Source organism: Protomyctophum bolini (genome assembly GCF_963924005.1).
Source record: "Protomyctophum bolini genome assembly, chromosome: 4".
Lineage (NCBI taxonomy): Eukaryota > Metazoa > Chordata > Actinopteri > Myctophiformes > Myctophidae > Protomyctophum > Protomyctophum bolini.
In genome coordinates, this window is record NC_137865.1 from 39,091,605 (window position 1) to 39,116,650 (window position 25,046).

At 42.9% G+C, this 25,046-nt stretch overlaps 1 protein-coding gene across 1 annotated transcript; it reads right to left on the bottom strand.

Moving 5' to 3' along the window:
• Positions 1–39: 39 nt before the first annotated feature.
• sntb2 (syntrophin, beta 2) lies at positions 40–24,940 on the bottom strand. The gene is made up of 7 exons (XM_080762417.1): positions 23,929–24,940; positions 9,795–10,014; positions 9,263–9,473; positions 7,651–7,793; positions 6,509–6,705; positions 3,502–3,692; positions 40–3,224 (listed from the first exon to the last, which is right to left on the bottom strand). Exons 1-7 carry the CDS (start codon positions 24,878–24,880, stop codon positions 3,132–3,134), a joined length of 2,007 nt encoding a protein of 668 aa, XP_080618543.1. The 5' UTR covers positions 24,881–24,940; the 3' UTR covers positions 40–3,131.
• Between the last annotated feature and the right edge of the window lie 106 nt (positions 24,941–25,046).

A 25,046-nucleotide genomic window follows, 5' to 3' on the forward strand; every position in this document is an offset into this window, starting at 1 on the left:
AGTTATATTTTGTACGTTTCATGAGAGTTCACACAAACACACGTTTAAAAGCTTTAATTAGTAGATATTTACATTGAAGATAGATTATTACACTGCTATTATACATTGCATAATATTTAGTGGGAAGCAGGCTTGGTAGAAAGTCTAACATACTTTGAACGTCACAGGTTCTTTCATAGCACTTATGTCTTTACGACTTAATATCTGCTAAATGATTGTGTTGGACGCAAGCTGCCACAGATATTAACTTTGGTAAAAAAGACAAAAAAGAAAGATATTAAGCATTACTTAAGAAAAGACAACAGAAGCAATTTTTCTTACAAATGATTGACTCCTTTTAGGTTGAATTATTTGAGGGGAAAAAAACCCCACATTCAGTTTTCAAAGGAGTTTGATGGGTGAGCACGGCAAACTGAGACCTCAGACAGAATCTCTGCACTGGCACATCAAGCAGAGCCAAATGTATAGTTCATGTTGGAGACTTGGAGTTGATTCATCACTACAAGTCATGAATATTTTAACAGGCTGCTCAGCAAGTTACAGAGAAATGTGAACATGTAAAAGATAATGACAATTAATTACCAACATTTCCTGCAGACATGGATGGCGATATAGAATTTGTTATATCTCAGTAACAAGACATCAAAGTAGTGGGGAAAAGTGAAATGAAATAATTGATTCACAATAGTTGGCAATAATGCTTTTCGCTTTTTGTAAATAAATGATAAATGATCTCTCTGACATTTTACTGTCAGCCAAGGGAAAATCCCCTTGTCCAAATCAGATTTTCAGGAATACACAACTACAGTACCATGCTGCACAGTACCCGTTGCAATAATTGCCTTTTGTGAAGGAAACATAATGTCAGTGTGAGACTTCACAGGAACAAAATAAAGAATATGTAACCAACAGAATCATGCAGCAATACTGTTATGTCCTCTTTTCAGACAAAGGGTAAACCATTCCAAACATGACTGGTAAGACATCAAGGTCCAAATATGAAGCCTACGGTTCAGCCAGAGGTTACGAACATGTGCTGATGTGGTGTGCTTTACGAGATAAGCAAATGGACATAATATTACACCAATGCCAAAAAAGGACACGGTTGATCAACTGTAGCCTGGCTGGTAAGACCATCCATCCCGGTCACGGAACTCATTTCATTTCAGGTCTGCTGAAATTAAATTAAATTAAATGAGAATCCCACGACCGGGATGGTCTACCAGGTTAGATCAACTGAGGATAAAGGATCCATTTAGAAATATGATTATTATGCAGCACTGACCAATTGAAGGTTGTGAACATTTGTTAAGCTTAAATGATATACGTTAATACTCTTATTCATAACTCATTTCAGTACAGACATTGATAAACTACATCTGAGAATTGAAGGAGCATTTGTAATTAGATTAGCTAGTGCACTGGCATACTGTACTGTCTATTGCAGAACAATGGTAGAGAATATATAGCTATACAAGCATTGAGATTAGCTTATTATTTTGGGAGTGATTGTAGTTTTATTTTTGATGGAAGCTGACCATAATGTAAGGTTCAGATAACATATAGTTATTATACACATGAAACCTTCTTAGCCTAATGCTCCAAAAAGTACAAGGTAGGAAATGCCATAATAATCTAATAGGCATAAACTACTGCTATGATACAGCAGCTCTTTGACTTAGAATGTTTGGTCTCTGGTAAAATGAAACATACCAGTACTCACTACTCCTGTCATTTGAGAACAGATCAGAAACCAAATCTGGGACCAGACTTGAATGGTAAAAGGAGAATAGTAATTTCAGGCACCAAGGAATGGAGAAGCAAGCAACTTTGACATAATAGCAAGGATGACTGTGTGAATAATGCCCGACTTACAGCTCGTTTGTGCGCAATGCTGCGCACCGAATATAGCAGATCTACAAGCCCACAACAGTGTTGTGAACATTACACTGCCATGTCAGAAATGATCTGATGTCAGTTCAATGTCAGTAAGTCATGCTAAACGAAGACACACTTATAAAAATGAAACAAAATAAACATGAAGTAACATTGTTTACAGTATAAGAGTAATACTATTGCTGTGCATGTTGAAAACTTACATTGTTTCAAAATTATTTTGTCATGTGGAAAAAATAAACATTACGAGGAGTATCATTGACTACATGTAAAAAGGCACAGTTGGCAGTCCTGATTATAAAGTAATCTGAGATAATGTGCTTAGAGTTGAGTCTTTCAGACAACAGGCACACTATCAAGCCAACAGAAGCATGTGGTATTAAAACACATTCACTCACGCACACACACAGTACACATTCTTTCATGCCAAGCAGGGTAAACACCAACAATACTGTGTAGTCCTTTCACACCAATCGCAGCACACAGTCTCCAAGAAAATCGCATGCTAACTCTAGAACACAACACGTCCCATTTCTCATCCACCACAACGCATAACAAATACATAAAAATAGTCCTTGGTACGATGGAAGGCTGTGATAGAATGATAGGCATATCAGAGTAAAAAGATGGAACGTTCATTCATCTGTTCTTGGCTGTGCTTGTTTGAATTCCTTCCTTTCCTTAATACTTTGCGGGAGCACTTTACTCAATGTTCATTATGAGGCATCGTAAGGACTTTATAGCATATTTGCATTATTCTGAAATTATTACAGCTCATCACTTGATCATTGAAAAAGTAAAATGTTGTTTAAAATCAAAACAATTGCAATCCTTTGATTCTTTATGACTAGCATGACTGTAGACAGATATAATTCCTGTTACATTCTAAATATAATGAGCTCAGAATGTTTATAGCATGTCTAGAATGTCTTATATTACCTCTCCCCATTTTGTGTAAAGTGTCCCTTGTCCATTGACCATGTGAGGAAAGTCTACGAGGAAGGCCGAGGAGAGACGTTTGAAGAGGAAGGCACATATTTGAAACAATCAGAAAACCACTCTAGGCGGGGGTTGGGGGCCCCTGCAAGCACAGACTTGAGTTCAGCTTCTCCACAGCCTTTTCTAACATCAACGGCATATGGGGAAATAATAGGCCCCAGATCAGCATTTTGGGACAACTTCACCCTCCACCCTATGCCTGGTCCCATGGAGGCCAGTTGTTAGCTGGTGCTCACTCACGTCAGCAGGCCCATGCGGGTCAGCTTTGCTGACAGGAAGGAGTGCAGAACAAACACCACAGGCTTTGGGCCTGAGTGGAGGTCAAACACCTGCAGGATGGAAGGTGGAGAGAGAGAGAGAGATAGACGAAAAAAGGAAGGGGGTGGGGTAAGAAGAAAGCAAGAGATGGAGAAAGCAAAGGAAAATGCACAAATTTAAGAAAATAATGGACATCTCAAAATATTTGACCACGCATGTAGGCAGCATATTGTTCTCAATATAGGCTACACAGGACTTTCTCTACATTGTGCGACTTTAACCAAAAACCTGACTCAGAGTACTGTGAGAGAAAACGCTGAAGGTCTTCAGACGCCAGTAGCAACTTACCATTTCACCCTCTGGACCACCAAAGTCAAGGTAAAGATTTCGGATTCCGTCGTCACCGGACATCTTCAGTTTCTCGAATGGGTATCTGAACAGTACTGCTCCCCCGGTAGGATCCGCTGGCTCTCGCGTGACAGTGAAGCCCTTCTCGTAGTGCAGTGTCAGACGAACATCTTGCCTGTTCAGCGTGCAGCCTGTTGACAAGAGGGGATGGAGGCATTTAATACATCGAGACCTGAGGTCGAATCTACAAATGTCTTCTTAAATAAACAGTTTTCTGAAAAACCTATGTTTTGTCAGCGGTTCTCAAACTGGTTCATGTCAAACACTCCCAAATTATATGTATCTGGCCGTGGTCCGCCATCAGAAAATATGTTGTTCCAGGGACCACCCCAGAAGCAAATATTTAAGTTAAAAACATTCACTGTGGAAGGGATATATTCAAAATATTTGCACACGTTTTCACGATTTAAAAAAGAAAAAAGATCTACAAGCTTGTGAGCTTTAACGTATTTTTATCCTGTTTGGATAGAGGATTGAGTCAGAATGTTCGGCGAACTCAATTGGATACACAAGAGGTGATTCCATAATTCAAGGTCTGTAGAACGTCCACATGTATTACTGTTACTTGAAATGTCTTTAACCCATTCTGGGCAGGAACCACTTTTGGTGGCAGATCTACAAGCTCATAGCACGACACCGAGTGCCGCGCTATGAACTTGTAGGTCTGCTATTTTTGAAAAAAATTGTAAAATTGACATTTGTAGAATTGTCCTCAGGTCTAAATGTCTTTAATGTTCCTCCACCACCACCACTGTGTTTATGTAGCAGCAGGACATGGAAGGAAAAAAGACAAACGGTTTCCAGGCCCGTTACTGCAGCCAACTATTGTTCTTAACCGAGTGGAAACATTCCCCTCCACTGGCACAGACTTCTGCTTTTTTTTCTCTACACAGAGTTTCTCTCTGTGCGACATTTACTCTCTGGTACATTACTACAGATTCACAAGTTGTCAGAAACTTCCTGTGACAGGAGACTCCGTATAAATGACCAGTGGTGGAAAGTAACTAAGTACATTTACATTTAAGTACATTTACTTGCGTACGATGCCACACATTGTGAGTTTGTAGATCTGCCTTTTTCATTGGTTTTATACTTTTGAAAACTTGTGAAATGGGACCTTCTGCATAATGAATATGTTCTACTTTTGGTACTTTAATGGGGGGTCCGTGGGCTAATTCGTGTCAATTTGGGGGTCCTTGACATGAAAAAGTTTGGGAACCACTGGCATACAGTACATGCCCATAGATAGATTGTATGCCTGATTACAATAGTTAGTAGCTGATTGGCAGCAAGAGTCAATAAACCTGATCCCATTTAAAGGTGTTCCAGCCAACATCCTGATTATTAATGTATGCAAAGCATTGCCACGGTCAATATATTTGTCCCCAATAGGAAACTACTTTTGTGGTGTCAGTGGCAGGTCATTATGTACAAAAACAGTTTATTAGTCACTATTAGACACTCTTGTTTTGATGAAAACCATGTATTGTCAAATTTGCCATGACACTACATGGTATTAGGCAGGGTGGCTGCACTCCCATGATAGTCGAGAAAAATATGTGAAAGCATCACACAGAGACTGAGAGACTGAGAATATCAAAGAAAACAATAAAACAAATTAAGAACAAACAATTTAAAACGGTTAAATGTTGACGGCTATCAGTTAAAACAGTTACATACCGGTAATACACGATTATTAAGTATGTTCCTATAATGGCCAAATGATGCTAGGTTGTTCAGTTTAAAGTTATTGTTGTAAAATATTCCAAGAATTGGGTGCACTGTCTAACACTGAAAGCAGCCTTTCCCAGCTCAGAGTTGGCAAAAGGAGCCAGTTGGCATGGAGAGTTAAAATGTGACTAGGTTTCTGATGTAGCATGGTGGTAATTTTCCAATCAGGGCTTTATATATGAAAAGGTGCCAATGATTATTGAGTCTGTCAGTCAGAGAAGACCAGCCTACATTATTATACAATGTACAGTGATGAGTATTGTGGCTGTCACCAGTAATAAACCTCAGGGCTGAGTGGTAAATTGTGTCTAGAGGCTTGAGTGTGTTGGCAGCTGCATGACGATAAATGATGTCCCCATAGTCCAAATGTGGCCTCAATAATCCTTTTCCTACAGAGCATAGGGAAACTATATTATTGGGTTCTGTACCATTTCATCTGTACGCAAATTCCATTTCTTATTTTCTCCAACCATCCCCCTTCACTTCGAAAGGACCCCAATGGAAATAAATACGCTTTCAAACTTTGTTTTTGGACCATTGTATCACCACCGTATTCACTTGTACATGTGATTTTGTCACTAAATAATTCAACCATTCAATCAAAAAAAATAGCACACACACACACACACACACACACACACACACACACACACACACACACACACACACACACACACACACACACACACACACACACACACACACACACACACACACACACACACACACACACACACACACACACACACACACACACACACACACACACACACACACACACACACACACACACACAGTGTTCTGTCAGCAGAGAGACAAACCAGGCCTGCCTCATGAACACATAGGATGTTACTCTAAGCCCAGTTATTCACCTCAGAATACTTTTCTGTGACATTCCCAAACTATGCATTACACATCAGTACATTTGCAAAGAATGATCTACAGGTATACTAGCACATGGTAAGTATTGGTCGAACAACATTAAAAGGGTGACACAAACTCACTCTCAAAGTCCTTTAAGACAGACGGACAGACACTGTAGAATAGATGGATATACTAGGTTATGCTGATGACTGTGACAAATAAATAATAAATACAGTAACACATACCCCCACTGTAAACACTTCTACAAACACATAATGAACTGTGCATTGAGCATAGTATGGGGACTAAATGGGCACACACACGCACACACAATATGCACCCATCATCTCACCGATGGAGACTTCTTTGATGAGCTCGGCGGCAGCATGTCCCCCCTGTACCAGGGCCCGCGTCCATGAAGACAGGTCCCAGTGGGTCTCCACCCGGAACACATGGGACTCGATGCCCCGTCCCGTGCCCGTACGCGTGGCAAACACCAGGTCTGCACCCTGGGCTGGGGAACTCCGGGCACTGCCAGAATGGACCAGTCTGAACACAGAGAGAACCGTGATTAATACGTGGTTGTACTTAGGTAGTGCTGAAGGTGATATGACTTTTTAATAACTTTTGCATTGAAGATTAACAAAATAATCTATGGCCCGGACGGTTAGCTAAACTGTCTTGGCACCTAGGCTGCCAAGCCAGCCAGACGGCGTGCTGCGGGTTCGACTCCCGATGGCCTTTGCCATACTCCCCATCTCTCTGCCCCTTCCCTGTCTGTCTACTGATTCCTATCAATAAAGGCATAAAAAAGCCCCAAAACAAATCTTAAAGAACAGAAAATAGCAGACCTACAAGATCCCAAATCATAACGCATTGTGAGCTTGTAGATGGGCCATTATTTGTAAGAACCATGAAATAAAATGTCTACTCTAAAATATGGTAGAATTTGTATGTTGTCAGTGGTACGACAATATCAGTAGATACTGTACTACAACTGAAAATATCAGTATTATTTCTAAGACTGTCGCCTGATTGCTATTATTTGAGATAATCGCAACTATGCGACATAATCGCAATTTGTTGCATAATGATCATAATTGTTTCCATGTTCAAAAATTACAAGTTCACAATGTTTTGCGATGCTCCGCGTTATTTCAGTTATTAGATGTTTTGGTATATTGAAGTTATTTGTCATATCTGCCCCCCCCCCCCCTCTGATAATACAGTATGTTGTTCCAGGGACCACCCCGCCCCGCCCCCCCAGAAGTAAAGACCGTGATTTTAGTAGCAGATCTACAAGCTCGTAGCGGAAAAATAGCAGATCTACAAGCTCACTGCTACGAGCTTGTAGATCTGCTATTTTTCCATAGCTAAAGTATAACATAATGCTTAAAACACCAAAAGGGGTTCCCATCCAGAATGGGTTAATAATAGCAATTATTTGTGTGACAACTTGTGTGTGCAAAACATCCGTAGTAATAGTGTGATTACCTTGTGGCTAGTAATGGATGAGTGAGCAGAGGCATGGACCACGCCTCTCTGCTCCACGGCACAGACTCAAAGAGCAGGATGTCTTTTTCTGTCAGAGCCATGACAATGGGCCTGAACTGGTGCCGTCCTCCATCCAGCTGGACCTAGAGAAGACATGAACACTGACGCATCCATTTTCATATGTGTGTGTGTGTGTGTGTGTGTGTGTGTGTGTGTGTTCCCGCCATAGTTTGGGGTCAAATGCTGGAAATGAGTCGATTTGGATCGGCAAGTTGATTGGGATCGGCATATCAAATTGGGGGCCAAATAAGGTTTCACCATTTAAATATTAAGTTTTTAAGGTTAATGAGGTCCGGGAGGGTGTTATATGCCGGGATGATTGTAAGTCAATACAATGTACTGTGTGTGTGTGTGTGTGTGTGTGTGTGTGTGTGTGTGTGTGTGTGTGTGTCCACATATGCGTGCGCATATATATATGTGGGTGTGTTTATGTCTGCCATGCCAGAATGTGTGTCATGCCTGAGTGATTAGGTTTTTGATAGTTTCGTAACTTGGTGACATTAATTAGTGACAGTCCGTTAGTGAGCGAGTGAGTGATTGGAGTACGTAGGGCGCCAGACAGGAAGTGGCTAATGTGGTGGAAACGCTTATTGACTTTGTGCCTGAGTATTTCCTGTCAACCCAGGCTACGTCTCCAAGAATAAACAACCCCACACACATAGATGTATTGATTCATACAAGGCCTTGAATGAAAACTCCAGCATGGCTAACCACTTAAACCCTTAGTCGACCGGAGTCCCTCAGGGCTCCATACTAGGCCACCCTCCTGTCTTTGCTTTACACCAAATATCTTTGCCAAAAATATAGCCGACCTGCAAGCTCACGTGTTGCCATGCAACGTGTTGTGAGCTTGTGTTTCGGCTATATTCACTGAACGTTTGCCCCCAAAATGGAAATGCATGAGTTTACCTTTTTTGTTGTTCCATAAAAACATGCCTTTTTTTTGCCTGTTTATATTGCAGTTACTGCATTACATGTCAGTCACGTCTCACTGTCATCATGCTTCCTTTTAAATATATATCACAGCCCATACTGTGGGGTACCGTGCATGTGTCTATGAGTTTTACTTGCCCGTGAAAGGGGTTTCTTGTGAAAAACACTAAACACCCCCAGCAGCTCTCACATGGCTGTCTAAGCCCTAAGGCATGTAAAACTCTAAAAGGTAAAAGGTTAGTTCCCAAACTTTGTCATGTCAAGGACGCCAAAATTGACACCAATTGGCCCGCGGACCCCCATTTGAAAAGATATGCCAGGGACCCCCATGAGAGAAGATTTGTACGGCTCTAGCAGAGATTCTCAACCCGTTTAAATTCAAGGACCCCCAGTTTGACATGCATTAGTCTACGGACCTCCATTTTCATCTCTGGGACCCCAAATTTATATTGTAAAAGTTAATTTAGTTACAGACCCATAAGGGTCCATTTGGTTACAAACTATAATTTAGCTGGGGACCCCCTGGAGCTTCCTCAAGGACCCCTGGGGGTCCCGGGACCCCACTTTGGAAACCACTGGTCTAAGGGCTCACAACAAAAACAAAAACAAACTAAAATACCTGTTCGGCCATCCAGCCGATGTGTTTGAGGTGGGGGTGTGAGGAGGTGTTGGTCGGGGAACCCAGGTAAGCGTTGACCTGAGCCAACGTCTGTGGCAGCAGGGCGGCGATGTTGGTGTGGACGGCAGTGAACCAGGAGCTGGCGGACGGGCCGTCCTTGCAGCGCAGCACCACCGTGTGCTGTCCGTCAGGGGAGTGGAGCTCCAGCAGCCTAGATGGAGAAGAGAGTGTCACGATGGAGGAGCTAAGCTTCACACATCTACACTTTGTCTGTATCTTATTCTTCACACACACACGAAGTCTGGGCCAGGTGAGCCATTTTTAATGTATTTATTTATCTAATTAATTCTCTCTCACATGCCAAGCATTCCAAACGAATGAATCTAAGTTCTGTAAGGGGGAAAAAAAAACCTCACCCACACCCACTTGCAAAACACATAATCCAACCACACCTAAACTCCCACGTAATCAGGTATTTCGACACCCAACCACACTCACACTCACACTCACACTCACACACACAATCTCAGACCTGTTCTCCAGGTCCGGCATGGTTAAGTTCCTGCTGATGAAGCACATCTTCAGACTGATGACCTTCCTGTCCTTGGAGCCAGAGGAGCTGGTGTGTTTGGGGGAGCCGGAGTCCTCGCTGCCGCTGTAGCTCGGGGACTGAGGACGCATGCCGTCCCACGGCAGGTCGGCTACCAGGGACGGCTTCTTGAAGAGCGGAGACACCTCGCGGATGTACTTCACTGTGGAGGAAACACAGAGGGAGCCGGACATGAAGAATGGCAATGATAGGGCTGTCACGATTACAAATCGAAGTGGATGATTAATTGTCGCACAAATAATTACAATTAATGATGTAGTTGTGTTTTTGGCTTTGAACATTGGAGCATAATATTTAGGCTTCGTTACCAGGAATTGCAAGGGGAAGATAAGACAAATAGCTTAAATATACAAAGAAATTAATGACACATTTATTGAAGATAGCATTACAAATAATGTATGTGCATATCTCCAAAAAGACTTCATAAAAAACAAAAAGGAATTAATGGTCCAGCTCCAAGTATCCCAATGATGCAAAATAAAAGTATCAAAAGAAACACGAAATGTTCAGTTTGACAATTTCAAACCTGCAGGGTGAGATGGAAGGACAGAATACTTGTTACTTAAATACCTACAGTATAGACCAGTGGTTCCCAAACCTTTTAGCCCGTGACCCAAATGAGTGCAAATAGCCGATCTACAAGCTCACAACGCGGCTCACTACGGCCGGCCACAAGTTTCCCGAGTTATGTTTTATTTGTTTTATTAGCCGATTTTGATAACTTTGATAAGACATACAAGGTTTTCCACACAGACACTCTGTGATACGTCACACTTTTGGATCACGTGACCGGAAAAAAAAAAACTGGCGCTCGCTTGGGTAATCGAGTCCCAATGCAATCCTATGGACAATGGCGGCAGTCTGCGGGTGGCTCTGTTCTGGCTTCTTGTCGTGGAAAGGTTTTCAACATTATGACAAACGATCGCATTATTTTAAGGCAGACTTTCGTGAAATGGATCACGATCGGGTGATTCTTCAAAAGGTTTGTTATCGATTCCTTTGGGAGTCAATGTGTTAAATTACTGAAATAAAACCACTGAAGTTGGTTTTTAATTCATGGAAAATGTTGCCTTTTTTGGGGAATGTTTCATGCAAATGTTTTGAAATAATATTTAAAACAAAATCTTGGAAACAAAAGAATTATAAAAAGGGACCCATTAAAAATGTGTCCACAAATGGGTCCCAATCCTGTTTGGGAACCAGTGGTCTAGAATAGACGAATCCACAGAGAGGTGCCCTGGGCACAATCATAGCTGCGGTGTCACATTAAGAGCAGCTCGACACCCCAGCATTGATTGCCTACAGCTGGCCTACAGGGCACCACTCTGCGGATTTGTCTATAAACATGCTGCTTTTAAGTTGTCAAAGTGATGAGCCGTGCCAATTAAAGGGACTTTTGAATAATGTTTCAGTGACCTTGGATACACCTCCAGCCCAACCCCCCACCCCCCACATGGACATGAAATTGTGGTTTGTTTGAGTAAAGCAGAAATGTATCTTTAGTTGTGTGACAGTTGGATGGTTTAATAGCAAGATTAATTTGCAACAGCAAGTGTTGAATCAACAACAACTCACCGCTCGTAGATCTATTTTTTGAGGGGCACTAGCCCCTCCTATGTCCAGCTTTTAGTGTGTGTGCACAAACTTTGTCCTACACAAACATTAACAGTGAACATGCGAGCATGCGTAACACAAACATTGAAGACGACGGTGCCTGTTGGGCACCGGCCTACTTGGAACGATGCAAGTTGGAAATGCATGCCCCACCCAGTTATTACTTGCGCGAGCAGAGTGCAAGTACTGTTTTCAGCTGCGTATGTCGGTTACTCCCTCTGCCAATCAGGAACCACGTTTTTACATAAAACATACATAGTTACATCATTAGCCAATCCCCGATTGGCCGAGCGACGGCACCAACATACGGAGCTAATCCAATTGGCCGAGGGGGCCACAGACATACGCAGCGCTCCGATTGGCCGAGTGACGCCACCAAAAAAACACAATCCCTGGACCCTGAGTGGCCGAGCGACACAATTTGGGCCCTGTCCAGAGCCCGGGCACTGGGGCAGAGGTGCCTGGTGCTAAATTTGAAGTCGGTGGTGCAAACGGTTCTCGAGTTATGTGAATTACAGACGTGCGCACAGAGGCGTGGTGCATTTATATTAGCATAAATTAGATAGATACGATATGGTCTGGCCAACCGTAAACGTACTGTAGCCTTAAGTGAACTGTAAAATAAAACGTCTTTTGAACAATCTGGAAAATGTAAATCCCCCACAATAGGAGGAGATAAAACTTTTCTTGTCCAACTCCGGTAGGAAATGTGTCTTTGGTCCACTCAGTCTCTCAACACAGTACTATTACAGTAATAAATGGATGCTATAACACTACAGTACATCATAATGTATGCATATGCTCAGTGGATTATATTTTCCTGACAGTAAAATTCAAAGCCTTGGGTGTAAATGTATCACCATGAACGGTCCATTTGTACATTCTCAGAATCAAAACACTGATGATTCCACAGTGTGATGATATATTTACTGTACGTGTTTATCTTATCAGTGTTTATTATGCTGGGACCACTGGAAAATGAGACTTACTCTAAAAATTAACTATGAACACATTTGGTGTTCCTCCAAATATAATTCTAGAGATATTTATTAGTATTTTGTCCAAATGAAAAGAAAGATATTAACCCATTTAGACCCAAGTTAAAAACATTCACTTTGAAAGAATATATATTCAAAGATGTGAGCCACATTTTCACGATTAAAAGAAAATAGCAGACCTACAAGCTCAGAGCTTGTAGATCTGCTATTTTTCAATAGCTAAATTATAACAATGTTTAAAACACCAAAAGGGGTTCCCGGAACTTCCCGCCCAAAATGGGTTAATCATAATCTGGACATGATTTTTTTTTAAATAAACAGTTCCTGCTATCTACTTTAATGTCTAATAAGGATGTATTGCACTTCAGAGAGGGGAATTGGGTTCGGAGAACAGAGTTAACTTGGCGGTACAGCTGTGAGTTTGGCAGGTCTGCTGTTTGTAGAAGAAGGGCTCTGACTCCAATCTAATGGATTTGGTTTCCAAATTTGGTCCCATGGACCGTTCCACCTCTTGCTCTCAGTGAAACTTCTCACTCTCTACAACGCTTATAGCTTTCCTTTCAATCCCCCTCACATCAATCGTTTCTCTTCCACTTTTGACTTTACTCATGCTGTGTGTGTGTGTGTGTGTGTGTGTGTGTGTGTGTGTGTGCATGTTGTTCTACTCCGTCTGAAACCTGAGATGAGGCTCCAAAGAGGTGAGGTCATTCTTGAATGTCTGGGATATTAGGTTTGAAAGCATAACTGGTCTGCACGTGCGTGTGTGCGTGTGTGCAAGTGGGAGAGTGAGAGTGACTGACTGAATGGGAATATGTGCGCTGTGATCTATATTTGAATAGATGGAGAACCAAAGTTTCAGAATCTGTGTAGCACGGTGGCACAGTCGGTTGCCTCACAGCTAGAAGGTCCTGGGTGCGATTCCCGCTGGGGACGCGTGTTCCCTCCTCCGCGTCATCAGTGCCCATACCCGAGGCGGGATTGGTGAAAGGGCCTTTCTGTTTTGCATGTACTCTCCGTGTCCCCTAGGGTAGGTACCCTCACAAAAAACATGCAGTAATCCTGGTCTCTAAACTACCTCCCCCTGGCCAGCCGGGGCGCCTGATGGAGGGGAAAGGAACTGGTCGGAATAACGTGTTCCTTCCACACGGAACACGTGTCAGGTGAAAAGAAGCAGCTTGGACTCCTCATGCATAGAAGGAAGCATAAGGTCAGTGCACTGCCCGCCCAGGTTGGCAGAGGAAGTGTAGCGCCCAGGATTACATTAGACAATTGACACTGGGTAAAAAAATCGTGGGATTTTTACTTGTATGTAAAGCACTTTGAACTACACTTGTGTCTGAAAGGTGCTCTATAAATAAAGATTATTATTATTATTATTATTCGCACAATGGTGTCACCTCTCACCACCATAAATAACCGATTTTCGATAGAAAAATCATTCTTTGTACAAGGATGGATGAATTAGATTTACTGTAAGTCATATATGACTCAGAAGAACTCAGGCCAGCCATAGCAGTAATGCTCGTACGGTAACAGAACCTCATAATGCTGGTACGGTAACAGATTAAACAGAACCTCATTGACTCACCCTCATAACAACATGACCCATACCAGTGTTTGGGAGACATGCGTTTCTGCATACGTAAGTGCGTGCTTTGGAGCAAGTAAATTACGTCGCCCCCACACTCACTTTGAAGAGTGCATGTGCTGCGTTTATGGTTTGTTTACTGTACAGAAGAGAGTATGACCGATGCCAAGTCCGAGGCTGATCCGAGACCACAAATTACTGGTGTTTTGTCCAATAGTTTTTGTCAATGAGTGCAACAGTCCAGACAATTTGAAAAACAGATTTCAAATCAAATCAATCAACGACCAAGGTCGAACCAAAGTTCTGAGCAAGAACAAAAGAAAAGAAAAGAAAAAGAAGAAAACATATTAAAGCAAAAGAAAATAATTAAAAGGAAGGCAAACAGGATCAACAGAACCAACAAGAATGAAACAAAACAACAAATAATAACAACAACGCACAAAGCCAGGCATTGGATTTGAGTGCCCCTCAAAAATGTCACCAAATGCCAAAATTGGGCATCGACTGCCTAATCTGCGACATACCGATATATCAGCCAGACTCAATGCTCTCTTGTAGAGAGAGCATTGAGTTAGAGGAGCGGTGGGGGGGTGGGGGGTGCCCAGCCCGTCTGTAAGACAAGGAAGAAGGAAGCCAGCCGTGGTTTCAGGCTAATAATCAGATTTGCAGTGAAGATGTTAAGCGAAGATAGTTTCCAGCCACAGTTTCCAGAGCTCTATGGCCTTTAGAGTGTGTCTATCTCTGCTATATACACACAGGGTTTCCATTGTTTACATCCCCAACAACCATGTATCTTTCCCTTATCTACAACTACGACAAAAAGTGCTCCTCGGACCACGTAGACCAATCAGGATGAAATATGAAAAATCTGGTCCGTCTTGATGACATGACTATAGAGATAATGTGTGTGCCAATTTGCATGACAAAATCTGCAGGAGCAATAGCAAAAAGATGTGTTTTGCTAAATCTGGCATCCTAGTGGTGCTATAAACAACCTGAGAAATGTTCTGCTCTGGCCTCCAGGGAGAGTGCAGTTTCACAACAGTTTTACAATGATTAGCTGTACAGACAGACGATAGATGGATGTGCGCACGGAGAGGGGGCAAAACGGGCAGTAAAACAAGAAAGGATCCACAGCCAGAACTACATTTGGATGAGTGTGAACTGAGCAAACACAACCCCAACCACCCCCCGGCCTTTGTTGAATGCTGCTGACATGAATGGGAGCAAAATGCAATAAGTATCTAAAAAAATACGTTCTAAATAGTAAATAACATGCTATATTATAACTGTAAAGTACAAGGATTACAAACTGAAAGCCTAATTGTATATCACATGAGTCAGAACGTTCAGAGCTTCAGACTAGCATGCTTTGTTGTCCTTTGATGTTTATGTTGGGCTGACAACATCCCGACACTAAACCTTCCATTATTACAGTGGTTCTCAAAATTGGGTCTGGGTACGCGCAGGGATCCTTGGGGGTGTTCCAGGAGGTCCCCAGCTAAATTATTCATAAATATGATTCATAAATAGCAGACCTACAAGTTCATAGCACGGCACCGAGTGGCGCGCTATGAACTTGTAGGTCTGCTATTTTTTTAAATCGAAGAACGACTGAGATAGAAACATAGCTTTTTCAGAAAACTGTCAGGATGTATTGTAGTAGATCTTTTTTTAATCTGATCTCAGGTCAAAATGGGTTAAGCAAGCGTTACTTGTTCTTGTAACAGTTCTTGTACTAAAAAGGTAAAATACAGCAGGTTTATAACTATTAGAAATGCTCCGATCAGGTTTTTTGGTAGGCCTGACCGATCCTGATCACCGATTGTTTTTTCTCACGATCGGCTCACCAATCTTGTGCATAAGGGGGAAATTTGAATATTTCCAAAATTATTATATGCCACAAAAAAAACACATCAAAACTGTTCCTGTGTGGGGAGGAGGGGGAGAATGTTTAGTCCTGTCAAAAACGATATTATCTTTTAGACCCCTAAAATTATATAAAAAGATCGGTTTCTCCGGATCATGTAAATTGCCGATAGAGTGCCGATGGAGAGAGTGCCGCTGCCGCTGGAGTGAAAATCGGCCGATCACCGATCGATCGGAGCACCTCTAATGGCTATACTTGTTCATATTTCACTGTTTGAATAATGTTTGCTGTCTCCGAGTTGCCTTTCATGGGTGCGGTCTCTCTTACCAGCGCAGTGTTATCATAAAAAGGCATCTAGTCTGACTCTTAACACTCCACAGCCACAGGACACCTTATGACGCCTCCCCCTTATAAACGTGTCCATGCATTCATCGGATTAGATTACTGTAATGCCAAATCACTTTGCTTGACTGATGCTGCTCCTCCAGCTCATTGCAACTGATGCAGCCAGAGTGTTCACTGGGAGGAAAAAGAAAGGCTGCACACATTACTCCTATGCAGAGAACAGTATCAGCCATTTTACTTTTTGAATGGTGCAGCCACTCCAATGCCCAGCAATGTCTGTCTGTCTGTCTGTCTGTCTGTCCCTATGTATGTCCGTTTAGAGTACCAACAGGTGACAAAGTGGCGCTGTTGAGCTTCACACTGTGCAGTGTGCACAGGTTATAAGGTAGTAGCTCGTACAACTCGGTCGGGTAAGTAACTTTGCAAAAGGTCATCTCTAAAAGAGAAAACAACTGCACTCACAGAACTTTTGTCTTAAGGCACGTTTTTATTCTTATAAGAGTTGGCATGGTAGCTGCAGAGCAGCAACAAGTCTTTATCAGCGTTGAATCATGCTACAAACACAGGAAGTGTCACCTTTGATGATGTCATCAAGATGTTAATGATTTGAGAGAACACGCCCTCATCGCCCACAGCATCCCCGGCACCTTCTAGCTGTGAGGCGACAGCGCTACCGACTGCGCCACCGTGCCCCCTGACATCATTTTCCACCATTTTCAACCTTGTCTTCATATAATTGTTCCTCACTAAAGCTAATTTTCTGTACACTTGCTCTGTCTCAGAGGTGGGCTGCGTAAAGTTCAAAAACGTGCCTACCAATGAAACCATCAGTAGTCAGGTCTGGTCATTTCAAGCACAATTTCAAACTTCAGGTTATTTATTTAGCCATTTTTGTAAATTAATAACTTTCCTGGAAAAGAAAGGTAAAGTTTCCATTAGTTGGAAATGGAATCCCCATTGATGATGTCATTGTAGGCAGGTTTCTGAACAGTCCACATAGCCCAGCTCTGAGATACGCTCACCGTCAGCCTAGTTTTTGCATGTAATCGCATGTCTGCTCGTCTCTCTACCTGCTTGGCTCTCTCTCTCTGCCTCCGTCAGTGCACCAGTGCTGTTTAAAGAACTCATTACATCTATCAGCGCTGTCACTCAGCTCCCCTTCTGCTTCTAATTAGGCCCGCACTCAGAGGACCATCAGCCGTGTGCGTGCGTGTGTAACTGTGTGTGTGTGTGTGTGTGTGCCTGTGTGGGTGTGTGCGCTTCATATGAAGGAGTGACTGTTCGTCCATTCATTCATGCACACCGGTCCACAATGATGCATGCGTTTGAAGCACCAGACACAGTAAGCAACAAAGACAGAGAGAGACACACACACACACACACACACACACACACACACACACAAAAGCCATGCTCCAAAGTCCCACATGGCCAACTCGTCCCACCTCTCCCTTCATACCTCACTGCCCACAGCTATAGAGAATGAGAGAGGAGAGGAGGGAAGAGGAATGCAAAAAGCAGAACACTCTGACTCGACACATATTTGGCTGTGGCATTAGCTGTGGTGTGTGAGCCTATGTTCAGTCTGTGGCTATTATGTCCATCCGCCAGCTAACACACACACACACACACACACACACACACACACACACACACACACACACAGTAATCATGGTATATGGCTTTGAATAATAGCTTACAAAGCAGTAAGTCAGTGAGTCAGACCCTATGCTCATTTTTTTTTTCAACTGACCAAAAAAAATCCCCATGCAGCCGGGCCAATCCCACTCTCCCCTCTTCCTCCATCTAATACTCTGTCTTATGTTCCTCTCTTCCCTTTAGTTTTTCGCTCAGTGTTGTGCCAGATTGTGTGGAAGAAATAAGCAGCCAAGTCTACGAATACAAGCCCAAAATAAGCGAGCAGGCTATTTTATTATAATGTGCGACGTGCTGTGCCGTTGTGAGCCTGTAGATCTGCTAGTTTCAACAACAAAAGAATATTGGAAAAAAAGTGATAAATGTAGTATTTTAACATTTTACCAATACAAATCTGGTATGGAGGTCACTGGCACACAATATCTTTGAGGTGCGCTAGCCCCTCCTATACACAGGTTTAATGTTTGTCTTTAGTTCAATGTTTGTTTTGTAAACGCATTGACAATGAAGGGAAAAATTACGTATTATCATATTGTCTCTTTATTGTTAATGGCGTTTAATGTTTGTGTTTGCACCGTTTGTTTTACATCACCATTACATCACCTAATCAACATGAGTTAGACTTTAATATATTAGCGCCCCTCACTTCACACGGGTGTGATTTTTTAGATGTACAGTCCTTGGACAATGTGGGGGTCCTTGAGATGGAAATGTGTGAGAATCACTAGTTTGTTTTGCAACATGCAACTACACTTTAGAAACAAGACCAAAAAACGCAACCACCAATATTTACAAGCAACTTTAAAGAAAAAGAAGCCCAACGTCGGCAGACATGGCAACACTGTTTTCGCCCCAATCGTCTATCCCCTTTTCAATACCCCCCAAAAGTCTCCCTCTCAGTCACCCATTTCCCATCTCCCTTTCTTTCCCCTTCCCCCCGTCTGTTTCTGCCAGACCCCTAATGAGAACAATGTGTGAGAATGCTCCAATGGAGGGAGCAACGTGCATGTGTGTGTGTGTGTGTGTGTGTGTGTGTGTGTGTGTATATATATATATATACAGTTATACACCAGTGTATAATATATATATATAGAGGAGGGAAGTGGAAGTTTGCAGGAGTACTTTGCTCTACGTCTCTCTCTCTCGGGGTTTTCCTTGAAATGCACACACATGTGAGCACATGTATGCATTCACAGCTGCACGATGTGAATATATTATGCACCCTGCCACCCTCTCACAAACACGTAATATAAAATATATTATGCACCCTGCCACAAACACGTACACAATTTCACACAAACTGCAGATCAACACATGATTGATTGCACAGTCAAACATCACATACGCACGCACGCACACACCTAATGTAGAGCAGAGGTTCTCAAACACACAAATTCCCTTGCCACCTTATACACACAAAGTTACACCTGCCCCCTACTCACTTCCATCCTCTGACCTGATTCAGAAGGAAAGATGAAAGACATGGTGAAATACTAAATGTTCCAGACTGTTGGCACATGAAATCAGGTTTTGCCATCAGTAGTACGTCGTTTAAATAAATAAAAAGCAGATCTACAAGCTCACAATGAATTGTAAATGGAACTTGACATAGGGTTTATACTGGTTTTCAACCAGTGGTCCTTGAAAAGGTTCCAGGTGGTCCCGCAGCGAAATGATGGAAAGTTGTTAACCAAATGGATCCTTCTAGTGTAAAAATGAAACCAAATGGACCCTTCTAGTGTAAAAATGAAACCAAATGGATCCTTCTAGTGTAAAAATGAAACCAAATGGATCCTTCTAGTGTAAAAATGAAACCAAATGGACCCTTCTAGTGTAAAAATGAAACCAAATGGATCCTTCTAGTGTAACCAAATGGACCCTTCTAGTGTAAAAATTAAACCAAATGGATCCTTCTAGTGTAAAAATTAAATCTGTATTAATTAATTTACAAGACTTATAGTCTACACAATTAGAGAATGTAAAGTAATTGTAATTTTGATCAATGTTTTCCTGTTATCTCTCCTAATGGTACCAACATCAATACAGCATGGAATTGGAAAAGAGGCTAAATGTCATCAAATGGTGGTCCGTGGCTCAAATGCTGAATAAATAATGGGCCTTGAAACGTTGAAAACCACTGGACTAAACAAAGGCCCACTGACTTTTCCGTAAAATCGCAAAAGACCGCACTGAAAAAATCTTGCCTGGCCTATTTCAGGGTTTGCAGACTCATACAACATGGCGTATCACCCAGTGAGGACAGCGACCGAATTAACGGGTGGTCGGTTAGTTTTGGCCTTTGAACAAAAGAAAATAGCTCTGTTCCTCATCAGGGCTGTCCCCATTTCTTCAATGGCGTCTTTGTCTGCATGTGCTGTTTTTATTCCTCCAATTACGCACACAATGGGCCCATCTTGTGTCTCCTGCCACTGACCGGCAGGCTGTCCTAATAAGATGTCAGCAGTATGAGAGACGACCAGCCTTTTTCAATGGTTATAGCCATATGGGACTGTTATGTCTGTGGCAGTCTGTCAGTCAGCATGGTCACTCATACAGGGGTGGAAGCTAGCCTGGCAGCATCATGTCCTGTTCTAGAATAGGGGTTTTCAACCTGTGGGTCGGACCCCAGAACATGATATTATTTATTTATTTTTGGTCTGTCAGATGACAGTGAAGTGACCATTTATTGAGGGGTGTCTGGCTTTTGGAAATGACGTCATACGGCAGCCAAGTCTATGAACTTTTTTACTGTTTTGTTTAGAGTACTAAAATGTGACGTCATGTGGCAGCCAAGTTTGTTTAAAGGAGTGACACCTTTATTGATAATATGAAGTGAAGATGGACAGGAAAGAGGGAGAGAGAGAAGGGGAGAGACACGCAGCATAGGTCGTGCATCAACAGTAATCAATCTATATTATTAAGTACTGGTCAAACATTGGCCAAATAATATAGGAAAGAGGCAACAATTGTGAAAATATCAGATCTACAAGCTCGCAATGCAGGGCTTGTAGATCGGCTATTTTCACAATATTGTTCTGTGGAACGGAGTCAAATATAACATAAAAAATGAAATGCCTCAACTGAGTCAACTCGTACAATTCCAAGTGCTAGTCAGGGTGGGGACTTCGGGGAGTCCCCAGTTCAAATATGATTATTTTGGGGGGGGTCACAACCTGAAAACGTTGAGAACCACTGTTCTAGAATAGTATGCATGACGTCACATGCAAAAACTAAAAAAGGGTTTCAGCATAAATATGCACCTAAAGACTATTTATGCAATATTATGTCATACACTACAGGAGCATTGTTAGCTCATTCTAAGTTCCTACCTTGTTTAAAACATAGGATTGCCCATGATAATATTATGACTTCACCATCACATTGCAACTGACAATGTCATACATACTTCCTCAATACCACGGTGAGCATACTGCATAACAACTGTCTATGCATGTTCTGCAGCGTTCTGTTGAATGAGAGCCCTGTGTACTGTACTGTACTGTACAGTCAAGTGTACATTCATTCACGTCTTGTATCACATTTCAAAGCCATTTCCTTTGTACTCGTTCCAAACATGCCGATACAATGTTTCCATTTCTGAATTCATATAATTAGATTAATCCGAGGATGAAGTCAAATGTGACACACGAATGGGATTATTTTTTAATCGTGTCACATGTGACACTAGTAGGAGTTCATAATCAGAATATGAAATGCACCCTGCTGCTTGGCTTTTGGACATTAACATAGCTCACTTCACACATTCACTAAGCTTTCTACTTGATTACATCACTGTAGATGTTTCACACATCTCTCCCCTAATGGTGGAAACAATATAGTCATATGTGACTTAGGAACAGGTATTAGAGGCCATATATTCTTGTCTTAAGATTCTGGAATCAGTACTACTACTTCACCGGGATACTGTAGATGTACCTCTAGGATAGCAATACCCTTCTTCTCCGTCCAGCACTGCCATCCTTCTATTTTTGAGGGGCACTAGCCCCTCCTATATCCAGCTATTAGTGTTGTTCATTGGTCACAACTTTGTCCTACACAAACATTAAATTCCCATTGACAATTAAATGAATGAATGGAGAATCAGTGTCTGAGCAAATGGGCATAGTGATAATTTTTGTTCTACTAACATTAAACTCCCATTGAGCAAATAGGCGTGGTGTCTATTTTTGTCCTACACAAACATTGCATTCCCATTGACAATGAATGGAGAATTTCATAGTGTCTGAGCAAAGAGGCATAGCGACTATTTTACGTCATGATGATGTACGATGATAAGAGCGACACTCACTTCAAACGGCACACACACACACACACACACACACACACACACACACACACACACACACACACACACACACACACACACACACACACACACACACACACACACTTTGTGGAACAAAGATCATAATTTGAACGTGTGTTGCAAGCGTGGTGTAGTAAAATCCAGGTTGTAACCATCGGTGCTGACCTTTGCCCTATAAGTCTGGATACAACCAGAGGTCAGGAATGTGGGGTGCCCCAGCTAATTGTCAAAATATCTGGAGGTTTATGTATTGTGTACACGGCAACTCAAACCCCATTCCAACCATCCTCAGGCCTGGGAGCCTGACGGACATTCAGAGAAGGGACCGTGGAGAGTGAGAGAGGCAGTCAATCCACAAACAACACAACTACGGCATCTGACAAACAATGACAGGCAGCTGACACATTCCTTCATACAGACACAGAGATCCTGGATTGGACTTTGTGGAACAGGAAACGTGCATCTCGTGTAATGTTTCCCCATTTACCGTTTGGACATTTTTCCATTGTTAAAATAAATTAATGTGTACTTAGTGTTGAAGGACCTTGACTGGAAACATTATGTGGCAATAGGAAAATATAGTCTATGTGACTTTTGCACACTACCACTTTCACTTTCACCCTAGCACAAGCAGCACAAAACCTAAGATCCCAAGAATCAAACATTATGTCTTTAGTTTTGAAATAATATTTAATGCTTTGCGAAACTATCAACAGAGAGCGCAGTGGCCGACTGGACAGCTTGACAGACCAAAATATTTCCAAGGGGATTTAACAAGCAACACAGAGGCCTTATTTGGCTTTGAGCGGAAATGTGCTACACATTGATTAGTTCCTAAAACTAGCTGTTCAGTATTCATCCAGTGTTCATTCCAAACCATTAGGCACTGCATAGCCATTCCTGGAGTTGAAGTTTCCAAACCCCAAGGGCTCTGTGCTGTGGTCTCTCCTTTTCTCTCTCTCTCTCTCTCTCCCTCCCCCTTCATTCTCTCTCTTGAGTGACAACATCAGTGGAGTCAGAGACATAAATTTGATTTATTCACGTCATGTACAATGAGCGCTTATCTAAAAACGCTACAACCATTCATACACGGTGTAACTAACTTTAACTGTGACCACAATTGTGCTTACTTTCCTGTTTACACTAATCAAAGGCCATCTTCTGTTGATACAGCCCATGAGCCTAGGCCCGCCCCCCTTCAGACAGAAACAACAGTTGTAGGCGGCAGTTTGTTTATGTGGATATGACTGCGTGGTCACTGGTCAGCCTACGTTATGTGTGTCACGGGCATGGCCCGGGAATTGCACTCGTGTCAGTGAAATGAATATATACGAATGAATGGCCACAACGGACCGGTCATCAATAAACTTGGGCAGTAGTGCAATTCATAACAAGTGAATGAAATAGTATGCCCCTGGGGCACAAGACGTCTAGAAAGTTCACCACGCTTTGACGAAACTGTGCTTCTGTTGACTGAGTGAGCCCAATGGATCACTCACATCTGTCCCTTGCCTTCTCGTGTCTTGAATTGATTGGACACGTAGCGCACTTTATTAATTCACATATCGCCTTGTCAATCTATCTAGAAGCAGACGAGTAGAAGAGAGAGTATAATCTCGGCCTTAAATAAATCCCCGCTCTTGCGTTGCACAACTTACCCTCAAGCGTCACCTCCTTCCCTGCCTTTTTGAGCGCCTGTACCGCCAGGTCGTGCGTCGCCTCTCGCAGGTCGTTCCCGTTCACCGAGAGGATGGCGTCTCCCACCCGCAGAGCCCGACTCTGATCCGCCGCCAGCCCGGGAAAGATCTTGGAAATGAGTATGGGCATTCGGTTCTCCCGGCCGCCCTTGATACTGATCCCCAGCCCGCCGGACTCCTGTTTGACAACTCGAACTTTACGCACCGCTTCCGACGACCCGTCCAAACTGATGGGAGTTTCGCCCTGCCTGGAACTAAAACTTGACCCGGGACTGCCGTAGCTGGACCCCGGGCTTCCAAAATCGGAGTTAGTGCCGTTATTGGGATACTTGCCGGGGCTGTTTACAGCGTAGTTGCCGTCGTACTGGCCCCGGGTGATCCCCCCGCGCCCCGGCGGGCTGCCGCTGCGCCCTCGCCCGCCGTGGTTCTGGCTGGGATGCTGATCTTGACTCTGGGTCGGACCTCGGGTCGGATTCCCCGAAACCGCCAGGCCCGGGTCGTTTCCGTTAGACACTCCATTTCGCAGGCCCGCCGAAGAGTTGATGTAATCCATGTTATTGGCCCCATGTCCGGTCGCCTCCGCTTCGGCTGTTAAAGTCAGTGTTTCTCGAGTTAGTTCGGCGGCCACTCGGATCCAACGGTCCCGGAGCAGAAGGTCCAGTTGACCGTTTTTGTCTGCTCTCGTCCAAACAGCCATCGTGGACGGGTAGCCTGCTCCGAGGCGGGCGGGTTTCAGACTAAACTCATGTTGAACTTTTTCCTCTTTTTCAGAGTGCGCACAAGCACCAACTCGGCTCCACTCCGCTGGCCTACATTGACACACCCACTTACGCACTGATTGCAGGAAACGGAGGGGAGAAAAAAAGAGCCTAAAACTAGAGAGAGAATCGGGAAACTGTCCGCCTGTACTCATCCAGGCGGGATAGGATAGGAGGGTTCGTTCTGTTGTTTAGATGGTGATTGCTTTGAGCTGTCTGTCAGCCTGTGGAAACTCGGAGCCGGATGACAGAGACAGGCAGCCAATCGACATTTAGACATGTTGATTACATATTCATGACGGTAGAGGCGGGGTTTGGGTT

Coding starts and splice junctions, on each gene's coding strand:
- sntb2 (XM_080762417.1), bottom strand. CDS start 24,880: ATGAGTACAGGCGGACAGTTTCCCGATTCTCTCTCTAGTTTTAGGCTC. Junction 10,015..23,928: donor GAAGGAGGTGACGCTTGAGG/GTAAGTTGTGCA, acceptor TTTCCTCCACAG/TGAAGTACATCCGCGAGGTG. Junction 6,706..7,650: donor CATCCATTACTAGCCACAAG/GTAATCACACTA, acceptor CTCTGTGTTCAG/ACTGGTCCATTCTGGCAGTG.